Source organism: Falco rusticolus, chromosome 10, assembly GCF_015220075.1.
Source record: "Falco rusticolus isolate bFalRus1 chromosome 10, bFalRus1.pri, whole genome shotgun sequence".
NCBI lineage: Eukaryota > Metazoa > Chordata > Aves > Falconiformes > Falconidae > Falco > Falco rusticolus.
Window position 1 is genome coordinate 17,981,201 of NC_051196.1, and position 23,319 is coordinate 18,004,519.

The window sequence follows — 23,319 nt, forward strand, 5'->3', positions numbered from 1 at the left end:
TAACCAATCTTTACCCAACCATACAGTCGCAAGATAACCATGTTATTCTTTAGAATGTTTTAGTATATAGAAAGTTTAGGGTATGAAATTTTAAGCAGCTAATGCTGTTGTTTTGATGACATTTAAATGGGCCACATCAAAAGAACATAAAAATTATTTTCTTATTTTCATGAGTTACCTTTTCCTTCAGTGTAGCAACTTTCTCTGTTAGATCACCGATGACTGTTTTCTGCTCAGTGTTCTCCACTTCATACACACTGCATTTCTTTAAGGCTTCATTCAGCTTAGTATTGAAAATAAAAGTCAATGTAATAGAAATATATAGAATTATATTAAAATTGTGATATTTAATATTCAGTTTATACAAGAATGGAGTTTAAACTTTGGAATTAATAAACAAGGGCAACTTATCACCCTGAAAAAACAAGTATTTCCATGCAAAGCTCTGTGTTTGGTCTAAGAAATCCATACATCCAACTTAAAGCAAAGCAATTACATGAAATGAACAAAACTGTAAAGAGAGTAAAAACATTCAGAGAGGGGAAAAAGCGATATTGCTGCTGGGCCACAAATAGAAAGTTAGAGCTAACGCTCACCAGTCCTAATAAATTAAATACTATTTAATGATAACTTTAACTTACTTTTTGCTCAGTATGCACGAACTTTTCACCAAGCTCTTTGTTCAGAAGATCCTTTTCTTGAAGCAGTTTCCTCAAAGTTTCAATTTGTTCCAGTTTTTCTGTTGTGCTTAACAGTTTTTGTTCTTTTTCTCCAAGTGAATTTTCAAGGAAGCTATTTCTGTCACTTAATCTAAAGAGAAAATAACAAATTTAGACATTTTGACAACAAAGCTTGCTTTAAGCTTTCTAGACTTACTAGCCCCTAACTAATTTCTTAAAAGAATAATTATTTTTTACACTTTCCATTTAAACTTCCACATATAAAAATAACATTATTGCAAGCAGAAGCAGGAATCAAGTAACTCTTTTCCAGGTGTTTTAGGAGATTTTACTTCTCAAAAGTTTAAGCTTAAAACAAAGAAAGCTAATCCTGTACAGAGTTGTAAAGAACATTTATTTTACCCTTTAAGCTGCTCATTCAAGCCAGAGATCAGAATTTGATGCTTTTCTGCATCTCGCATTTGTTGGTTGCGTAATTGGGTGAGTTGAGTTTGCAAACGTTCATTTTCATTCTGCAGCAAAACAATAATGAAGAGCATTATCACATATAAACACCCAGAATAGCATAAGATAACTGGAGATGAAAATCAGACTCTTCAGGAGATTTACATCCCACACAGCAACAAGAGACTGTTTTTCTAGCGGTTTAGCAGATATCAGTGCAAAAATACAACATTAATACCACAGGTTCAGATGTCATATTAGTTCAAATCGACACAATCCACCCTTCAGAAATACCTCCTTCAGCAATGCTATGACAGCATGAACTCAAGGATGATTGCTGCATACTCAAAGCAACACACACACTCTTACTGTGTTAAGGCAGCTTACTTAACCTTAACAGGGGAAGCTACTGCTTTGGAAAATACTGTCCTCATTGGTTTGAAGACAGTACCAAGCTGGCAAATTTTTTTGCTTATTTTTTTCAGATTGAAGATGCAAAAACCTGCATAAGGGGGACGGTGGAGAAAAGAAAAAGGAAGCAAGCTTCATTCACACAGTTTTTTGTTGGGTTTGTTTTTTTTTTTTAAACACAGTACAAATCTCCTACTCTAACCAGATCCACTGCACCAATTCAAAAATAAAACCACAATTAAAAAAAAAATAAATCTGACAACAGCAACCAAGAACCAGAAGCAGAACACATATCCAGAACCAACAGCAAATAGGACAAACGTGGCAAACCTGTCACTGCTAATGAAAATAAGCTAGCGTTCTGGAGGAGGCAGAACACACCTGTACCGCCCTCAATAGCTGCCCTTCTTCATCTACACCAAACGTTACCTGTATTGAAAGGCTTTGTTACAAGATTCTCAAGTAATAATAAATACAAGGTTGTCTTTCATCTTAAAATCAGTAATTGTTTTTTATATATGTGCAACTTAACAGAAAAAGAGCTATGAGTAATGCACCAAGCCTGAAAGTGTTTGACTAAGAGATCAGTTGTGTCATTTAGTGAAAATAAAGTTTACAAATTATCAAACACAGTAAATTGTCAGTCAGGCACTATTAAAAATAACTTTTCTGATACCTAGTTACTTTACTGTTCCTTTAGGTGTCTTCATTGAATAATTTTACACTATTAATAGATATCAAATTAATATCTGGGGGTTAGATTGTATATCTATAAATAAAGACAAATTTATTAATTACTTTTCTGTATTTACAGAGTTTCTTTTCTATAAATGTTTGTGTGTGTGCACATATACATTAAAAAAATAATACACACGCATTTATAGAAAAGAAACTTGAGGGATGTAAGAAGAGGGAGACTTATGCCCATAGTAACAAAATCTAATCCTGGACCTCCTGACAAAGGTCCTCTACAAAGCATAATTAAAATCATGTTGCCTTTCACTCTGTTTCTAAAACAAGTAACAAAGGTTCCTTCTAAACAAGTTTCTCCATATGCTGAACAGAAGTGACAAGCTTCAACTTCAGAGCATAACATAGTATGTATACACTTTCTGCCAACACAATTATGAAGTATAAAGTAGGTTTTAGACAGTTTTTGCTAGCTACAAATTGACATTTTTGTCTTACTGTAGGCTATGAGTGTAAGAATATAAACAGAGATTAAATTGATTCTCTCATGCTATCAGGTTTTACACACCTACAAAAGCTCACCTGAAGAGCCTCCATTCTACCTTGGAGCTGCACCCTATCTTCCAAATCCTGGCAACGCTCTTCTAGAAAAAGGATTTGTTCCTGGAGTTGATTTCTTTCCAATTCCAACTCTTCAACCACACTCCGTAAACCTACTCAAGCCAAAAAAGAAAATTTTTATTTCAAGAAAGGCCTACTAGAATTCCTGAAGTCTAGAAATGGTTTCAGCTTTTTATTCACAATTCTCATCAGCACCGGGCACAATCAGATCTCAGCCATTTCCCATGGAAATGCCTGAGGTGCTGCATTTCCAAGAATTAGATAGCAGAATTATCCTTCACTATTGAAAACCCAAGCATAGCTCAAGAACTCAAGAGAACCTGGCAGGAATATTTTAAACAGTATCGTGGCTGAAACAATCGTGTGGCTTATGTAACTGTATTCACAACTTAATCACGTACTTGCAGAATCAGATCTTAAGCAATTATTAATAAACTGGTCTGTATCAAAACTTGCAAGTGAGTCTATTCCATTTTAACAAAAAGATGTATTTGCCGCTTTTACCACCAATATAAACCCATCAGCATTAAAAAAAAATAAGAATTTGACTTTTAAATCAAAAGCATACAGCAATGGAATGCAATTTTGTTTTGCAACATAACTGTTATATAGATAGGAAACACATTCACAGGAACAAGACTCATAACTTAAAAAAAATATGATCTTGCCACACAGGGTATTTCATGGGCACCAAGGCTCAATCAATTCCAGTGTTTAGTCATACTTAAATTCTACTTCTGAACCAAAACTAGGCAGTTCATCCAGCACGCACATGCTTTAAAATGAAAAGGAAGAAAACGCAAGCCAAAAAAATTCAACAAAGATTAGAATACACCACAAATGGGTTGTTAGTTAAATTTGAAAACAAAAATAGACACAAAATACAGATGCTGTGCATGCTTTAATAAACTGTCTAGTTGCTATCACACCTGCATTAGATGAAGTGTACTCTGGCCACCAACCTCCCATATTTTCTCCTTCAGCTGAATCAGTGCTATCCAAGGTGACGTTCAACTCCTGAAAGCATTGTTTTCTATCAAAGTTGTATTCTTCCTATGCACAAAACATGAGATGAAGCGTAAATTAAAGAAAAAAAAGGAAGCACGGATAAAATACATATTCTGCCATTAAAAGCATAGTTTCAATTAAAAGACCTAAAATTCAACAAGCGATTCAGGTGCCTAAATGTAAGTATATGGGATCACTGTGGACACTAGAGTAACCTGCCCAGCTACCAGCTGTTAGTTCCAGAATAGCCAAGCCTCCCACAGGTTTTGTGGTATCTGCCAAGCCCCTGAAGACACCCTCAGGCATCTGAAAGGCCCATGGGTAACTAAGTTTGGATAACTTAATTGGTCCCCGATTTCTACAGTTAATAGGATTCTCTGAATCTCAGGATAAAGGATCAGAGTTAACTAAACATAAAATTACTCTTCGAATGGTATATTAATGTGACGATGACATCCTAATTCGTACAAAAAATTAGCTTTTTTCTGTGCAAGTCACAGCACCAGCTACCCAGAAGTATATCTGAATGAACTGCCAGTACTTACTAATTATTCAGTCAAGCTCCATCAACAAAGAGATTTGTAAGGATTGTATCTAAACCAAAAACAGCCTTAACATATTAAGCGTGCACATAGCCTCAAGCATGTGAATTACTCCAGAGCAAAGCTCATTATTTTTCAGTGTAAAATTAACTAGACTCATTACTCAAGGAAAAGAGAGGTGTGATGCCATTGGAATTTCTCATCTTGTGGCTACATAAACCATTAAATTCACCAAATTTACAGTTAGATAACTAATCTAAGTTCTTAAGCCCTTAATGTTTTTAAGTGTAAAGCACCATACAAATAATAGTACTTCCCTATTTTTATTAACCTACAGGTAAAAACAAATTCTTATCTCTCTTAACCCACCTGAAGCTTCCTGCTGGTCTGATTGCTTTTTCTTCTTGCCTGCTGCAGCCTGCCCATTCCTTGAACTGTGGTCAGTTCCTCCTCCAGCTCCTGTTGCCCTGAGACTATGGCTGGATCAGAGCAGCCAGGAAAGAACCAGTCATCCTCGATCAGTTTTGTGCCACAGGAAAGCAATTACATTTATATCAGACACTACTACATGAAAAGAGACCAGGGACAGGCTGAAGTCCCAATGAATGACTGACAGGAACAAGATTAATGAAGCAATCCATTGCATTCACCTTGTGATTTCCCTCCAATATTACTGTGTAGAATATAAGAATAAAGTTTGCATATCTCACTAAGAAGCAGCAAACTGAAGTCTAACTTTACTTCTTCATCAGCTCTAAATGAAGACTTTCTACAGGAGACTGGAATGGGTGAGGTTATGCTGATACTAAAAAAAACGCCAAACAATTAAAATGCCAAATTACATCTCATTTCACTTTACCAGGTTAAAATATACCTAATTTGTATGACAAAAGCATCAGCTGGAACAGCTGCAGGTTTTATAATCTGAACAATCATATTCATTCTTATGGAAATGCTATGTGTCCCTTTCGACTTCAATTTTAGTCTGAGCTACAAAGCCAGATAATTTGAGGAAGTCACAAGCATATGTTACACTGCAAACTGGCATCAAATCATCTTATCATAAATTAATATTATTATTCTTTTTAAGACAAATACAGAATCACTTGTAAATAAACACACTGAATAAATTCAGAACAGGAAAGCTTAGGTATGCATTCCGTTCATTGTTAGAAATGATTTTTCATTTAGAGTACATTCCCATCTGTTTTGTGATACAACAAAACATGTTTGGGGTAACAGACTAGGAAATAGATGTTTCATGCAAAGCACACAAGAACAGCCAGAGAAAAGAAACAAAAGTAAAGGTGGCTCCATACTTTAATTGAAAGTTAGATTAATTAGATAATTACAAATTTAGCTTTCAATTTAACCACATCTATGCACAGTTGTCCTCACAGCATGCAAAATTCAGAGAACTTATGCTGATGCATCTGTGAGGTAAACACCAGAAACTATGAGGAGGTTTAGCCCTAGTGAGAACACTCAGCTTTCATCTGAGTTGTCCAAGGATTCCTTATACCACAAAGTTCATTAACACACAATTCTGTAACACCTACTAGATTTAAGTTCTTCCTGTGATATTTCAAAATTACATACTTAACATGTTGTGAGAAAAGATTAGAGGAAAAGTTTAAAAACAAATTAACGACCCTCTTAAACTTGGACTGCTAAATCGGATTTTGCTTCTGCTTTTAATTATGCTTTGACTTCTGGCACTGGCACTTTATCAGCATTCATTTCACACACCTTTGTTGATTTTCAAGTATAGATTCTACAATTTTCTTTCTTTTTTTTCATCATTACACATACTCCTCCAAAATTGTAAAAATAAATGCCAAATTTTGTTCACATGCCTTAAATCTCTGTTTACAAGAGCTTTCATTGAAGTCAGTGAAGCGCTTCAAGGAGCAAGCATTATTCCAGATAAAAAAATTTAACCCTTTCCTTGGAGGGAGAAATTGAATTTTTGAAATTTTTTTTCAGAAGTTGAAATTGAGGTAATTGTTTTTCAGTATAATCAGAATGAGTAACAGACTGTCCTTTAGGAACCCAAAATATTTAGGCTCTAAAGTATTTTAGAACAAAAAAAAAAAAAAAAAAAGAAATTACCATTGCCACATGAAAAAAATGGAATTATAGAAATTGGAGCCTTAGAATGATTTAGAATACTAAATTGAAAGTATTTCACACTGGCCTAAATTCAGCATTACTTTAACAACGATTAGTAAGTAAATACATTTTCTAATGTTTTACAGAAGCTTAGGGAGCTTTTCATTTGCAATTATATTTAACATAAGAACGGGAAAACTTCCCTGAACACCTTTCTTCAGATGCACACTGCATTTCAATTAACTAATGATGTGCCTATTTTTCCCTGTGTCACTATTTACACTAAATACCACAATCTTCAGCAGTCTGCAGAGGAAACAAGCCCCAGTCTATAAATGTAATCAATACTGTCATCCTCTACACTTTTGCAGCTCCCCACACATTCAACCCAACAGAGACAACCACCACATATGGCAAATTGTCACAGGCTATGATGGAATGAGTAATGGGTTTATATATTCCTTAAAATATTGGTAGCTAGTATTAACACATGCAAAGCTCTACAATTTATGGGATGGAATGTAATTGTTTTTCTTTTAAAAATACTACTAACTTTTAAGTTCTACTAAAATTATTTACATGAATTTGATTCTTACTTAGTCACAACCACTTGCAGCCAGCCAAGATATCACTAGATAAAGTTACAAGATAAATATGGAGTCAGCTGTTATGACAAAGAAAAATGAAGAAAGATGATTCGGTTAATATAAATGAAGAAACAGGTATTGCAGGGCAGAAAAAGAAAAATCAAGTTAAAATCAGCATTTGTTACGCATATTGCTAAAACCCACATACCATCAATGGCAAATCTTATAAGGTACTGTTGACAATTTCCTCAAAAGAAGCAACAACAGAAGAAATCAGCAACAGTATATTACAAGTTGTCATTGCTGCAGTAACCTGCATGCACAAAACTGATGGGAAACTATGTTCTCACTGGCTGACCAAATCACAGTGTAGGGTAGGAGTGGAGGGGGAAGGGACGCTGAGTGCTCATCAGGTGTAACGGCAGGAAAAAAGAAACAGAAAGGTCATGCTTATCCCAAGGGGAAAAAATGCAAAATTAAACACGGACTGACACAGATGAAATTTTACAACTGTTATTAAAATTGCATGTGGATCTGCAGCTACCACAGATGAGATAACAGGTATTTTTAATGAAGGGAATATTATTATATTTCAATTCTAATGCATTACATGTGTAAATCCCTCAAAAAGAAGAGGCACGATCCTTAGAACACTGCCACACTTAACATACTGAACTTCCAAATCGATCATGTAAACAAAAAATAATTCAATCACAGATTAAAAAGAGAAGACACAAATTAATTAACTGGATTAATTATGATGGTAGGCTGTGCACATTAGAATTGCCAGTAATCCTCACACAGTTAACAGGGCAAAAATTATAATCTAGTACTAGATGGCAGGGAAAAAAGCAGTAAAAGCTATCTGAAATTTAACCAGAATTTAAGTTCTGATAGAAGATGCTTCACTTCACATCATCTGTTTTATTAATAATTTAGAAAACTATAAAACTTGAGATTACTTGAAATGCTATCTTCTGTAATTTTATATTTTTAACTAGCTCCAAACCACTGTCAGTTGATGTTATTCAGCTGACCTATACAAGTGACACTAACAGATTACTACATATTCTAAGAAAGGTTTCTCATTAATCATATTTAAAGAGAAACTCTGTCTCGGGTACATTTTATGGAAGCACCACCTTCATTCATCAAATTCAAACCAACACTATAGTTCCCCACAGCTTCACCAGTTGTTCTAGGCAGGCAGCTTTAACATTTCAATGGCGAACTTTTTATCATTGATCATTCGTATGCAGACGATAAGCTTTCAAGTTCAAGCAGTCTTACAGAGCAGCAACTCAGATGGCAAACAGAACAAGCACACCTACTCATAAAAATGACACAAAAAAGTTGAATGTACGAAAAACACATTCAAGGAAATAGGAAAAAGCAGAAATTGCAAGTTTAAGCAATTTCACTAACTATACAAATCTTATGATTACAGAAATGAGGCATGGTGGTGTGCTATCAATTCAGTCTGAAGTACAGCAGACACACGCACACACATATATATATGTATGCATGACAGATGTTTTGTGAATAAAAAAATTCACCTTCTCTCTCCTCCTCAATCTGAGCCATTCTCAAGGCCATAGCAGATTTCTCTTCTCGGACTTGATCACGAGACTCCTCCGACTCAGGTACATTTTCTTGCCATTCCAAGAGCTGACTCTGCAATTCATCCACACTACCTGATTCACTGGCCTAACAAGAGAAATTGCATGTGAAAATATATTTACTAAATCCCACTGAAAATGCAAATAACATTTTAGTGTTGGGAAACCTTTCACAGAGAAAACAATCCATTATAATTCACCATTTTGCATAAATAACCTATGAAAGTGATAATTGCTATTGCAGATGATGTAAAAAGCAAACCTCACCACTCTGTAAAATATCAAAAATGCTACTGCAAGTTATACGTCTAATCTGAAATATTTTTAAACAAAAAAAAGGCTTTTTTTAATCAAAATCTTTTTGTTGCACATTTTCATCTTAGCAATGTTTCGAAGTAAAACAATATTTAACTGTTTTTATGTGGGATTACAAACTTCTATCAACTTTTTTCCTGTGAACAGAATAGCAATGTTTCCATCTTTCCATCAAAATAAAAACTACTGTAAGATTTTAACAAAAAAACCACCAATTTCCCCACAAAACCTGGAAAAAACAATTATTTTCTAGCAAAATACAATTAGCTGTTTCAAACTGGCTCTGCTACTAGGGCTGTACAAAGTTACCATGATTAATGCATACTGTTAAGCCATCTAAAGCCCTTTGGCAATATTTTCCGAGTCTTCTCATTTTCTTATCCAGACCTGAACATTTCCCAAGGTTACAGCTATTACTTCCTTCTGAAAGCTATTCAGTCGTACACAAAATAATAGCCACACTTTGATGACTCATTTTCAGTGTAACTAAATAAATAGTAAACTGCCTGGAAAAATACAATTTAAGGTACATTGCAAAGTACAAATCATTCTGCTTAAGTAATTCAAATCTGTCAGCTTGTTACCCAACCGAACAGCTACTGATATGGACAATTCCATATATCACTGTATTTTCACCTCCAAAAACCAGCTAACACCATTTTCAAAGTTTAATTAGCCCTGCTTGAGTTAATCACTAATTCATACAAATCAACATTAAAGTTAACCTGTGAGGCTGCTCTCTTTGTAACTTGGTCAAGATCAGCTTGCAACTTCCTCTGCTGTTCTTCATAGACTTCCAGCTTAGTCAGCAATTCTTCTATAAAAACATAATAAATTTGGTTCATTAGCACACAAAACTAATAGGAAGAGGGGGGTATTGAAAAAAATTAATATAATTAATAGTATAAAATTACAATAAATAAAATCATAATAAAATTTTGAAAATAAAAATTTAGAAGAAAGATTCAAAATGAAAATTCAGACGATAATTCATTTCAGTTAGGAGACCTCTGTTGGACTGTGTTATCCATCTACCTGAGAAACTGACTTGATTATTAAATATTAACAAGTGCTTTAAATTTAACCTGCTAACTACTTAAGACTGAAACAACTGAAAATTCTGCCGTTTTCCATTTATGGAAAGGATGTCAGAGAAAAAAACATGATGAAGCAGAAAAATCTCTCACAGACTCTGAACTATCTGAAGTTTGAAGCAAAAATTCTCTCTCAAATCCTTGCAAAAGATAATTCTTAAATTACTTGCAACTCACTGCCCTCAAAAGTTTATTGTATATACTCGGATAAATTTTCTAAGTATACTTGGTCTCATTTTTCCATCTAAGAAGATGCCTTTTCCATTTCCTGCAAAAGTTTAGACCTAGTCTGCCTAAGCCTAAAGGCAACAAGAATTACCCATTTGTAGATTTAGGGAAGGAAAAGCTGAGCTGTAACTCTGACTTAAATGCTATTTGCTATTGTTCAAAGTTACACAAAGTTACTTCAGAACCTGTTTTTAAAGAAAAATACACTTTGAAAAAGAAAATGAGAAAGTTATTTATCTTTGCCTCTTCATTTCAAATCATCTGCAAAAGATATTTTTTTTACCATTTTGAGTTCTGATTTCATATAACGATTGCAGTTTTGACTGTAGTTCTTCATTTTCAATTTCTAATTCTGAGACACGATTGTTTAAGGCGGATACATCATTATCCTTTGATGAAAACTAGAAGAAAAAATAGTTACGAGGTTTGCAAATGCGCCAAAACCACAGCAAAGTCAATGCAACTTTATTCTGAATTTTGAGTAATATTTAGAACAGCTGTTTCTCTAATATATGGAAGTGCAATAAACTAGCTAACTCTACGGAATTTTACTCCTGAATGCTGGTATCATCAGTTTGTACTATTTTGTTGAAACTCCATCCTGCATCAAAATTTTATATCCATCCATTTTTATACATTAATTCATATATAAAGATACTTCCAATAAATTATTTTAATATTCTATTTACCCCGTATTTTATTTTTTTCAGTCAAATCTCCAAGCACAGCAGTTTAAAACAGGCATGGAATACTAAATTCAATGTTACACATACATTTTTTAGTTCATCCTCCAGTTGTTTGATTCTTGATTTAGACCAAGCCTTCATTTTCAGAAATTTTGCTTCAGATTTGCTGGCCTCTTCTGTTTTCAATTTCACTTGTACTAAGAAACAAAACACAAAAATTTATTTAAAGCCTTAGAAAAATTATTAATACAAGACCTATTCTTAATTCCTTTAGCAACTGGAAGTTATACACTTATACAAGACAGAAAAACCTAACACAAAAAAATGCAGTGAGAAATTTAGAGTTCATGTGATTACCCTGGTATTCCTAAGACCCTCATTATTACAGTATTTGATCATAGATACCTTTCAATTAGCGTGGCAATAACTCTTCCACCACATTTAACATTAGTTCTTCTTGCAAGAGGTATGAAATAAGGATAAAATACATAACAGTCTGGGGCAAAGGAACCCTTGATATGTAACAACTGCTTAAATAGGATACCTTCCAAATCTTCCATCTTCTCTTTGGTTATAGACTCCCAATCTCCAACTTCTTTTGAGTTAGTCTGTCCACTACCACTTAATTCTGCCACTTGTTTCTTAAGCTGAAACAGGGCCTGATCTTTCTCTTGCAGCTCAGTTTCATGTTTCTCTTGAATTTCATGCAGTTCAGCATTAAATTTCTCCTTAACTTTTGTCATTTCAAGCTCATGTTTCTCCATCATGTCTCTTAACTGGGCTCTCATTACATGTTTCTCAGCATCCAGTTTAGACTGGAGGTTTTCTTTTTCCGACAGAAGACGTTTCATGTTTTCATTAATGTCCTGTAAAAAAAAAAGAACTCAAACAAAAGAAAACCTTCATATTTTGATGCAAAGTATTTTTAGTGTCACTGTCAAATACTGTATCTGTATTCCTACATACATTATAACCAGAAATCAGGGCTAGTGTTCGTAACCTGGCTCTACTACAAAAGATACTCAGCTCTGACTTTCCAAAACAGAAGCGGGGACTTCAGCAAAATAGCATCACTGTTTGAGTGTAACCTACATGCAACCTCTCCCATACATGAAAAGAGAATAAAAAGCAACATTTGGTTCCATGGAATATAAAAAAACCAAGCAAGCAAGCAAACAAAAAAGCCCAAAGCAGACCTCTTTAACAGTGATCACCAAAATTAAGAATACTCACAGCAATGCCACCCAGATGTTGTCACCTACATCCGTTAAAATTAAAGTTGGCAAACTGATTTAGTTCTTCTTTACAACATTTTGTTACTAACTGGTTTTCTGTTAGTGCTTATTCTATTTTTAATGTCTTTACATTCGTTTTCTAATACATTAAGAGGTAGAAAAGATTACAGATCACCGTAGCACAGCAGTCCACTCACATTGGACCTGCTGTTCAAAAAACTAATTTCACAATACTTAAACCAAAGAATACAAACCACCCAAGTAAAGAAGCTGTACAGAACAGCACAGGGAAATTTTCCAAAATACGGTTAAAACTGCTTATGTAAATAAAGCAAGGATTCCTGCTGTTTTAACATTTAAACTGTAACGGAATCTCAGCTTTAAGTGCTTAAAGTTCATGTTGGCACAGTCAAAGCTGCCCCCTTCCCTCAAGGTATGCGTTTTTGTCCCCTCGATGCACTAGCACTAGGTACCATCAGTTCTTGCAGAGCATCACTGTCGGAAGATGCATCTAACCCAAAAGGAAAAAAACCAACAAAACCCTGCATAAGGCAGGCATAACAAATGGGAAGGACAAATGAAACCGGCTTAAACTACCATGCAGCTTAACTACCCAAGCAGGACATCTACCTGGGTACACAGCTGAAACTACTTCTAGTAAGATTTCGATTCTGGCAGCCCTCTTGGTAAGCTGAAAATTTGTCAGAAATAGTGTAGCTAAAATGCTGGACCTGGCAGCCCAGACAGGCTGTAACGTGCCTGTTTCAGGAAAGGGTCCCAAAAGCTTGTCTGAGAGACTGCAATGTCCTTTTCCTACACTGTTGAACTGAAGCAGCAGCACTCAAAGGCCATAATCAGAGTTCATGTCACGTGCTTAACACAAAGAACCTTGATTAGGTATTGCTTTTGCAATCAGTAGAAATACAGTAAAAGGAAAGGCACACAATTAACAAAATGTTCTCTCGGGGGGGGGGGGGGGGGGGAAGCGCCTCAGTTATGTCTCACTGCAGTCTCTAACTAGAAAAGCTGAAATCTTTTGACAGCCAGTAGTCCTCCCCCAACACGGCAAGTTCCCAAAATGAATCAAGACAAACTATGGGTGAGAATCAACAGCTTTATATTTTATGGAAATTACCTCTCCTTTAAGTTAATCTCCTGACTGGAATTAGTATTTCTTTGCACAACTGTGGTTGCATTATTAGCACATGTCAAAGCCTCGCAGAGAAATGCCTAAATATTTTATGCAAAGCTGTCTTTTGTGCACAACCAAACAGCTTTTTAAACTTGTAATTGCCCTGATGAGTTTAGCTGCTCATGTATGCTATTTCTTACTTTCAACTGCTGGTCCTTGGCATCCAGTTCTTTTTGCAACACATCTATCACCTGTGTCCTTCCCAGCATGACTTCTTCCTTTTCATGGAGCTTCTGTTTCAAGGCCTTCAGTAGCTAGCAGAAAAAAATAATCAAGTAATCAATAAAGGAGTTAAAACTTTCAGAAGAGAAAGAAAAAGACTTCCCTTCATTTTCCAAACCAGACGTCTGAACTGCACAGCAGAGAATGGTAATTACATGATTCCAAATTTCCTTGTTTAAGTCAAAGCAAGCTACTAAGTTTCCAAAGCAACATACCTGTTCTAGGTCAGCACTTGCATCGGATTTAGCAGCTAATTTAAAGAGCTCCTGCTCATGCTTTTCTCTCTGGGCTTCCAGTTCCTTTTCCTTTTCCTGGATAATATTTTGAAACACACGTACCTACAAACACATCGAAAGTACATATGAAACTAGTTCACAAAGGCACAGTAAAAGCACACTGAATTGCCTAACTAAAAAATATATTATCTTGCTGTACCTATCTTAAGCCTGAAATTTGCTTCCAGTGAACAGTAAATATACTAATCAGTCAGTGACTACTGATATCAGTGATGCATGTGGATAAACTCGAAATTAAAAAAAAATTGCCTCAATTCCACAATAACAAACTTCAAACAAGAAGCATGGTACTGTTCATTCTTGTTCAATATCACAGATTTTCACCTTTCTTTTTTGGATGACATTGTTATGAGACTTCTAATTTCTAAAAGATTACATTGATCATGTTAATTTCTAGCAAGTTTCTATCAATTTTGAATAAATTCACATGAAGTCCTACTCAGATTTATACCTCTGGGATGATATTGTGCTCGCCAAAATGGCTTTCACATTCTCAACTGTTTGTATTTTTCCTTCTTTCCTGTATCAAAACTAATTCCCTGTGTGCTGCTAAATGGGTATGGTCACGCTCAGGATCAGAAGTAGCATTTTGTTACAGATAAACTCGGGCATCAAATGATGTGGAAAATACAGAGTTTCATATGTGGTAGAACTCAAATGCTGAGAGATCAGGCACATCACATTAAAATTTGAGATTAAGCTTCCAAGGGAGTTGGAAGAGCGCGGTAACATCAAGGAACGGGTAACATGCTCCATAGTTCTACTTTTTCTTTTTTTTTTTTTTAAAGTATTATTTAACAAGTTGTTATTGTTTGTCTTGGCCTGTTAATCAGCTGCTAACTTCTAGAAAAGCTTCCCCTTCAGTACACCAAACTTCTTCAGCTATTTTTTAGTCAAGAGGAAAACACAACCATTTTTCCATGTTTTCATGCCAAAAAGTGTGTCGGGTAGCTCATGGCACAAGTGAAAGTGATCTGTGAAATAGCCATTTCTGCCGAGAATGGTTGCAATAATCCAAAAACACTACTGTTGCTGGCATGCAATTTTGCACCTTGAGATGTAGTGCTAAAGAGATATTTGGAGGTTCTTCAGCTGGAACCCTGCACAGCTCATTTCACTCTGTTACACACTAGTTTCTCCATGCACAAACATCAGCCAAATGCTTGAACTCCTTGCTTGCATGAACTTTCAGCTTCAGTGATCACCAGCACGAACTGTCTACTGCTTTGTTATTTTCACTCCAACACCATACAGATTTTTACTCAAGAATCATCAGAATTAAAAGTGGCATTTCTTAACTACTGAGAAAGAAACACTGCAGCCGAGATACCACTTCTCCCACCAAAGCATGTAAATATTTTTGCAGTGCATTTACTTACATTTTCCATATATGTAGCTTCTTTTCCTTGGAAACGCTCTCTTTCTTTGCTCTGAATATTTTTAAGACTCTCAATCTGTTCCTGGAACAAGCTACATTTTTCTTCACTGTCTCCAACCTTCTTGGTAAGGTTCTGCACTAGTATCTGCATGCTTTGTAGTGATGACTCCTTAACCGCCAGCTGATTCTTCAGAACGCAAAGCAAAAGACAATTAGAAGAATGAACCCAGACAAAAGACATAGCAATCACCAGAGCCACACCTCTTAGCCCTTCCCTCAGCTAAAGCAACATTAAATCCAAACCTGAATTTTGAGTTTAATCTGAATTAAATTTGCCAGCAGATTCTGAAGTCAATACTATGTATAAATGGTACTGACAAAAGAAGTAAATAAATATAGATCTACTAACATAAATGAAAATAATCAGTAAAGAATTTTTATTCACATGAATAACTGCAGAGGATTTGTGCTTCAGAGAAGGATCCACTGTATAACGCATCAGAATTCGTTGATTTCTTGAAACCTCTATGGAGATTTTATATTTGAGCTGCTAATATACCTTCAATTCTTCATTGGGCAAGAGTGTTTCATTGGCAACACCACTTGATCCACACGCTATCTGTAAATCGATGATATAAGCATCTCTTTCAGCTAACTTCTTTTCTTTCTCTGCCAGCATGGCATCCATTTCAGCCCCACGACAGCGCTGGGCCTCCAATTCAACACTCTGAAAATGAAAAGACAGAATTCCTTGTAAGCTATACTTCCACCATCTACAGCACAGAACAGGTGAACAGTTTCATTATTTCCTTATTCCCTGTATTAGGGTACCGAAAAAACTACAATCAAATTTATAGCCTGGTTCAATTTTAAGTGTAATCCTTAATTACTGAACCTTTCTCTTTGAAATTCTGCAGCGTTCATGTTCCTGCCACTTTCAACAATGAACAGTCCTGCCCACAGAACAGATCACTGCACAAAACAGCTACAAACCTTAACATGAAACTATCCCTTGTCTACATTCCACCCTCTTAGGACTTACTTTTGCAACAAGAAAAACTGAAGCAAACCAGCATCTTTGTTCAAAATACAAGATTCAAATATAACATTAACCCACAAATTCTTATTTATGTATACTATTCCATTCATTTTCAAATGGCTACAAAAGCATGCTTGAGGATTCCCTTGCTGAAGACACAATGACAGAATTCTCACTGCATTTCCTCAAGCAGGTTCTAACATATAAACTTCTCCGTCTACTCAACAGAAAACTCGCAGAATATCTTAGTAGCAACTTGTTCTACTACGTAGTAACATATCATTAAATAGATAAATATATTTAAATAAATACATTTAACCATAATCCTGTAAGCAAATGTGAAAAGCCACAGACTTGTCATCATATAAAACACCACCTTTTTTTGTAACTCTTCATTTTTTTGTGTGATCTGGGATTCTAGTTCTTCAATTCTCCTTCTCAGTACTAATATTTTGCCACGATTTGCTGCAGCATTTTCCTGGTCGCCATCTTTTGATGCCTGCAAAAACACAAGAGTTTTGTATTCTGTAAGCACCTAACTTCTGTACCTCTACCTATTCAGATAACACTGGTGGGAAAAAGGGGACTTTCCTCATGACTTGGGTTTCAGTTCTGTTATAGATTACATATTCCATACAGAAGCAGATAAATCAGGCACAGAATTTGCATCAAGCTTGTAAAAATCTTTGTATTTCAATTATTAATGATAATTACTACTACAAAGTAGACTGCAATATGCAATAAGGGCATTCACTTCCTCTGGCAATTGTAACCCATGTAATCTGGCAAGTGTAGTCCATGTAACTCACAGGGGGGAAAAGGACTGGGGGGTGGGGGGAAGCGTAAATTAAGCCATTCATAAGCACATTTCAGATCAGAATTTCAGTAGGAGTAACTACTAGGTTACAGAAATTATTTGCCCTTACAAGAGAAATCAAGTGCTAAGAATATTTTTTATTAGCAAAATAGATCAGGAGCATAAATAATGAGCTACTGCGTGTCTTTAAGGACACCTAGAGATGTCAACAAACTGATTTGTTTCTGTTCTCCTTCAGCACACCTTTAATAAACAAATACCCCAGAAATATTAAAGCCTTATATATGCTATTTTGAATCACACAACTGCACTACTACAAACAGAGCTGAGAATCTTTGTTAACAGTAAAACACTGGTAACTTAAACGAGACATTCCAACACTTAATTTACATTTTGCTACAAAGGACATTTTTATCTTGGATATTAAAGTAAAAACTTAGGGCTTGTTTTCATTTCTTCTCAAACTTATCTTCCCGATTCATGTGTTAAAGACTTTGAGCTGCTAATAAGATGAAGATTAGCAAGAATTTCTTTGCTAAAACAATTTGAAAGGAATATAGAGTTTTCTGAACTTCTATAGAAAGATAAAAGAATTAAATACAAATACACATATGGACTGACAGTACCCACACAGTCTACCCTGATCCTAATCTGACTCAGCTCAAAGTTTCAACTTCAGTCGCACATCTGAGTCCAGCACACAAAACTGTCTACAGCCTTACAGAAATGGTTTGCTCTAAAATATAAGGACACTTACCTTTTTTTGTTCTGCCTTTGCCCCTAAGCCTCCTGATACTGATAACTGTTTCTTAAGTTCTTCCAGCTGTGAGGTTAATGATGCAACCTTGGCTTTGTTTTGCAACTTCAACTTGGAAAGTTTCGCATCAGCAGATTCCTTCTCCTCCTACAAACATCAAAGTTATGAAGGACTAAATCAGCTACATGAACAATTGCATCCTTCAATTCTTCCATTAAAAAAAAAAAACCAAAAACCACCACACAAACACAGAGAGCGAGAGAGAAATCTAAAGTGATGACTGGAAAAATCTTCCCCCTGATGAGACATGATAGTGTCACATGCAACAGGTCTGCATATATGAAACAACCTTCCTTTAATTATTTAAACTTTCTGTGCATTGTTGTTATTATTGTATAGAATCCAGAGCATTATAATGTTAGAAATTCTCCTTTTTTTTGATAGCAATACAAATTCAGGGCTTGATTTTTTAACAAAAGTTAATTTTAGATTTTGGCATGGAAGACACAAGCAAAAAGCAGTAACATCCAGGAACCATAACAGCTCATTGTGACCAACCCTTCCTGCATGCCTAGAGTAGCTCTCAGACTGTAAGCTCATACATACAAAACCAGCTCATGATAAACAGGACTGAAGGGGGTTTTTAAATAGTCTTTCTGAGAAGAATACACACATGGTACCTTTAATTGAAGATCTTTATTTTGAAGCTCAGCATCCTTCTCTCTGACAAGCTCCTTTAGCTGCGTTACCAGCTGTTCAGTACTTGACAGCTGCTCAGTCAAATCTGTCACCGACATGCTTCTTTCATCTTGTGAGCCTGTAGCCTGCAGACATTAGGTATACTCTGTTCAAACAAAATGGTGCAGACAACACTGCTTCTGCAAAAAGTCTTCAGTTGTTTTTTGTCTGGGTTTTTTTAAAAACATTCAGCAAATCTTATTAAGAGTGCAATACTAAAACTTACATATACTATATGTACCTATACCAGACTGCTTTTAGCAAGTTTGATAGACACATGAAATTATAAATCCTAGAAACTCGTTTAGAAATATTAGTTTGAAATACAGCAAAACCATCAAAGCGTCCTAGGTATCGAAAACTGAATTCCCCAATTTACTGGATTTACACTGTAACAATCAGTGTTACTGTGTTTCACTGTTACTGAACCTAGTGACAATAAAATACTGATACTGAAGCTACTAAACACAAAAAATTACACTTGGGATAAAGTTTATGTAATTCCTACATATGCTTTCTTAAAGCAAGATAAGCATAGTGAAGAGGAATAGAGCAGCTGTGTTATGCATAAGAGATTAAATACCAAGTACACAGAAAGCAAGAACGCAACCTGAAAGTCACAGCAAAACTAATTAAGCAACTTATTTATGAAGAGCAAATACATATGATTAGTGTATCATCAATTAAAGACTCTCTCTGTCAGAAATTCTTAAGAAAATATTATTTTAATAGTAGCTTAATACTTACTACTGTTTTGGAAGGAGAATCATCACCACTACCCCATTTCCACATAGTTTCACGATGGCTATGAAAACATAAATCAAAATAATACCACAGTCAGTATCAGTGACTCTCAGATAACTGTAATTAACTCGCACTTCTTTCAATATATTTCACTGTAAAATGCTTGAAATTAATTTGTTTGTTCAATTCTGACAGTACCTCTGATCTCCACATTACTACTTGTCGAGAAATCATGAAATCATGTACAAGATATGCATAATGTGCCTTTTCTAAAAACTGCTAGTGAGTAAAATGTCAATACTATTAGAAATAATCCAAAGAAGATTTTAGAGAGTAAATGCCATAAAGTATTATTCAGCATAGCTGCTTTTCCCACATATAAATAGAAGATATAAACCACAGTTTGCTAATGTTTAACCTGACCTTACATGCTGCCTGGCGTTGCAATATAACAGGGATTATTATATCAATGCGTATTTCTATAAAATCATACATAAAGACTAAAAAGATCAAAATGCTTTAAATGCTGTGCAACTGCTGCACATCTGAAAAATATAAGTGTTGCAACCCTTGAGGCCACAGATGAGCATATAAAACGCCTGCATCTGCACCCCCAGGAACAGCAAGTGTTCCTTGCTTCTTTTGCTCACAATCAAGTACCACAAATTCCTAAATGGCAGCAAAGTACCAGCCACATGTACACATAATCACAGTTTTCAATCATGGAAAGCTGCAGCTTCCTAACAAATGCAAGTATAGCCCATAAGAAGCGAAAATTTTTTAAAAAGCAAAATCCTAAAGACCGAGTAGGTACAAGGCAGCTCAAAGGTTAAGACCTTTACTGAATAATAGTGACAAACTTGGTTGAGGAAAAAAAACAAAAAAAACAAATCCAAAAAAAAACCCAAAAAACTGGCAAAGTCTATAAAACAGCCCATGCCATAAATTCCAAATTGTGTCTTGGAGATATAATCTTAAGAGCAGACTAACATATCTTGCTCAGCATCTGTACAACATTCCCAATAGCAGGATAAAGTGAAAAGCAAAGCTGTACCTGTTCAGTAATTTTCACTCTCATTTAACGACCTCCAGAGGAAAATAATGTGTCCTTTCTAATCTGTATTACAGACTTGTGAAATATGCATACACAGAGCAGTCCTGAATTTAGAAAGCAGTTTCTAATAAACATTAGCACATAGCTTATTTTAAAAAGTATGCAGAATGATAGCAAAGGCTGCTTTTAAAGCTGTTTATCATTTCAAAACTAAGACCAGGAATCACAGACTGCAATCTATGGCCTGCATTATCTACAAGGCCAAACTGGGTTCTGCTAGGGATCTCCTCTAACTTTAAAATCGACAAACAAGCCATGGGCTTAGGGATGGGGATTACAGAAATTGTAAATAAAACCTTCCTCTCGTAACTACTCCAGAGCCGTAACATCAAATCTGTTCTCCGCAAAAAGCTTATTTCTAGATACATAAAAGGGTTACCCAGGTACAAGAGGACAAAATGACTCACCAGATGTAATGTGATGGTGCATTTGTATTTGATTTATGAATATTTTAGCTCATTTCCAGCTCTGACTGATGCAATCACTTTTGCTCACTTCATGTGCCAGCATTCCTTACCTGAATACCTTAACTGCTACTTTCTGCTGTCTTTTTATTTATGAGACACTACATATTGACAAGTTTTCCAAATCAAGCTGGGAAATGAAACTGAACAGGCTTTCCTTACCCAGCGCGAAGTCAACCAATAATGTTTTTGGTTTCCTGCTGGTGTACAGGCAGAAGGTTAAAGCACTGAAGCTGTGAAAGATGCAATCTGAATGCTGGACTGCTCAACTCCATCCCTCCTCCTTGCAGTATAAGTAAACACAATTCAATTAAGTTTTCTATCACAATTTTCCTTCCTTTGGCAGCCTACATCCTGGTCATAGCACTATCAAGCATCCAGCGTTAACAGAAACAGGGAGTCCAAATTATCTGTGGCTAGCCTCTGAAGCTTTCACAGTGACAGGCAATTTGTCTTTCCCCCAAAAGTTCAAACTGCTCATCCTCACCTTCAAGGTTTCACATTGCCTCATCACTGCCAGTACCTCATCCTGCTCTTCATCTTACACATTCTACTTTGTTGATAACCATCCTTTGCCATTCACTACACATTCTTTTCCGTTAATCTCTTCTTCACTGAAGAACAGGCATAGCTGAATCTTTCACAAATTCCATGAGATACAACAGAGGCCCACTTAATTTTATGAAACAAGTTTCTTCTGACACTCACAGTACAACTAAGGCTTTGGCTCTTACCACAACAGGCTATTACCAAAAAGAAAAGTCCCACTGGCAGCTTTGCCTTCATACTCGTCCACTGTGTTGTCCTGGCACTAGCTGCAGCCAAATCCAGGTAGAAAAACCAACTACGTATCTGGGTAAGTCAGATACTGCAGGGCCCAGCACAAGGGGCACTCGGGAGCACCACACAGTGCACAGGACAGATTGCAGCAGCAGCTCGTACTGAAGCAGTCACAGAAGTCCCACAGCTTGAGGGTGACCAGTCTACATAGCAAAAATATTGAACTGTATTCATACAATACCTATCAGGATGACTAGACAGACAGAGAAACTGCTTGCTTGCTGAATCCCACGGCACTCCTTATGTTTTTCTAACTTTCCAAACACTTATTCCAAAATCCTTCTGATATAAAAAATGGCTTCAAAGAGCACTCATTTGAGCTCTCGCTATGAAGCTATGTAGGTAGCACCTTCCCCCTTCTCTTGCAGAAATACAGACTCTGAGGCAGAGCTCTGCCTCTCTTACTACCAAGGAAGGTGGTGGTAGTCCCCTTTCCCCTCTCTTCCACAAGACTACAGTAGAAAAAAAGACAATAGCACAAGTGTGTAAAAACTCTGTTTTATTTTAAACCCATTTCCTAGAAAAATGTTGTGCTTTAAACACAGCCACTGAAAGAAAAGCATTTTAATACAATTATTTTATTGTTAGATCTGCCCATTTTTGCTTTTATCCTTGTTTGATGGATTACCAAGATGTCGGTTCTCCTGCTGAATAAGCTAAACTTGTTCACGAATGGCCCGTGCCATCCACAATTTAAATGCTCTTGAGCAAAACCCGCACAAACATATGACATACAGCAAAGGCGCACGAACGCTGAAGCCGTGTTAATCCAACCGCAAGCACTCTGTAAAGTTAATTAGCAAGACTTTTATATAGCTGTTACTTGTGTCTATTATAACAGCGTCGCTTAAGAACACGAACCACGCTTTCCTTTTAAAAATAATATAAACGAGGAATGCAATTTTGTAAGAGTGCAGCCCTGGAGAAGGAACAGGCGAGTGCGGAGCCCTGGAGAGAGCAGAGCGCCCGCAGCTGCCACCCCACAGCCGCGGCCCCCCCGCCCGGCGCCCCGGCAGCCCGGGCCCCAGGCGGCCGTGCCGCCCCCCGCCTGCCCCTGCTCGGCGGGGCTCCCCGGGGAACGCCTCAGGCACAAGCCCCGCGGAGGACAGCACCCCTCAGCCCCCCTCAGCCGCGGACACAAGGCAGGGCCACCCCCCCGCACCCCACGGCGGCCACCCGAGCGTCCCCCGCCGCCCCGCCTCTCCGGGCCCGGCCTGCTGTGCCCAAGGCCCCAGGGGCCCCGGCCGCCCCCCGGGAGGCGGGGACGGGCCCGGCCCGGCTCTCCGTCGCCCGCCCGGGCCCCGCAGAGCCCACCGGCGGCGGGAAGGGGGGAAGCGCAGCGGAGCACTCACCCGCGGGGTGGCGGTGGGGCGGCCGGGCCCCACCAAGCACAGCCGCTCGCCGCCGCCGCCTTCTCAGCGCGGCCCCCGCAGCCGCCGCCGCGCC

The 23,319-nt window shown here is 36.9% G+C and overlaps 1 protein-coding gene across 5 annotated transcripts in view; it reads right to left on the reverse strand.

Annotated features, from left to right (window-relative positions):
- Positions 1-23,319, reverse strand: part of LOC119155075 (golgin subfamily B member 1-like) — a 44,712-nt gene extending 21,393 nt beyond the window's left edge. For 2 of the 5 annotated variants that reach the window (XM_037403270.1, XM_037403266.1), the window contains exons 1-20: positions 23,226-23,319; positions 19,459-19,516; positions 18,654-18,797; positions 17,974-18,120; positions 16,776-16,898; positions 15,920-16,087; positions 15,362-15,547; positions 13,902-14,024; positions 13,605-13,718; positions 11,582-11,903; positions 11,125-11,234; positions 10,635-10,752; positions 9,755-9,846; positions 8,652-8,802; positions 4,766-4,875; positions 3,776-3,899; positions 2,808-2,938; positions 1,083-1,192; positions 642-810; positions 179-283 (exon numbers count right to left, since the gene is read on the reverse strand). In XM_037403270.1, coding sequence (XP_037259167.1) covers positions 179-283; positions 642-810; positions 1,083-1,192; positions 2,808-2,938; positions 3,776-3,899; positions 4,766-4,875; positions 8,652-8,802; positions 9,755-9,846; positions 10,635-10,752; positions 11,125-11,234; positions 11,582-11,903; positions 13,605-13,718; positions 13,902-14,024; positions 15,362-15,547; positions 15,920-16,087; positions 16,776-16,898; positions 17,974-18,120; positions 18,654-18,797; positions 19,459-19,503 — 2,592 coding nt within the window. In that variant the 5' untranslated portion in view covers positions 19,504-19,516; positions 23,226-23,319. The other 3 variants (XM_037403267.1, XM_037403268.1, XM_037403269.1) reach the window with 3 other exon arrangements.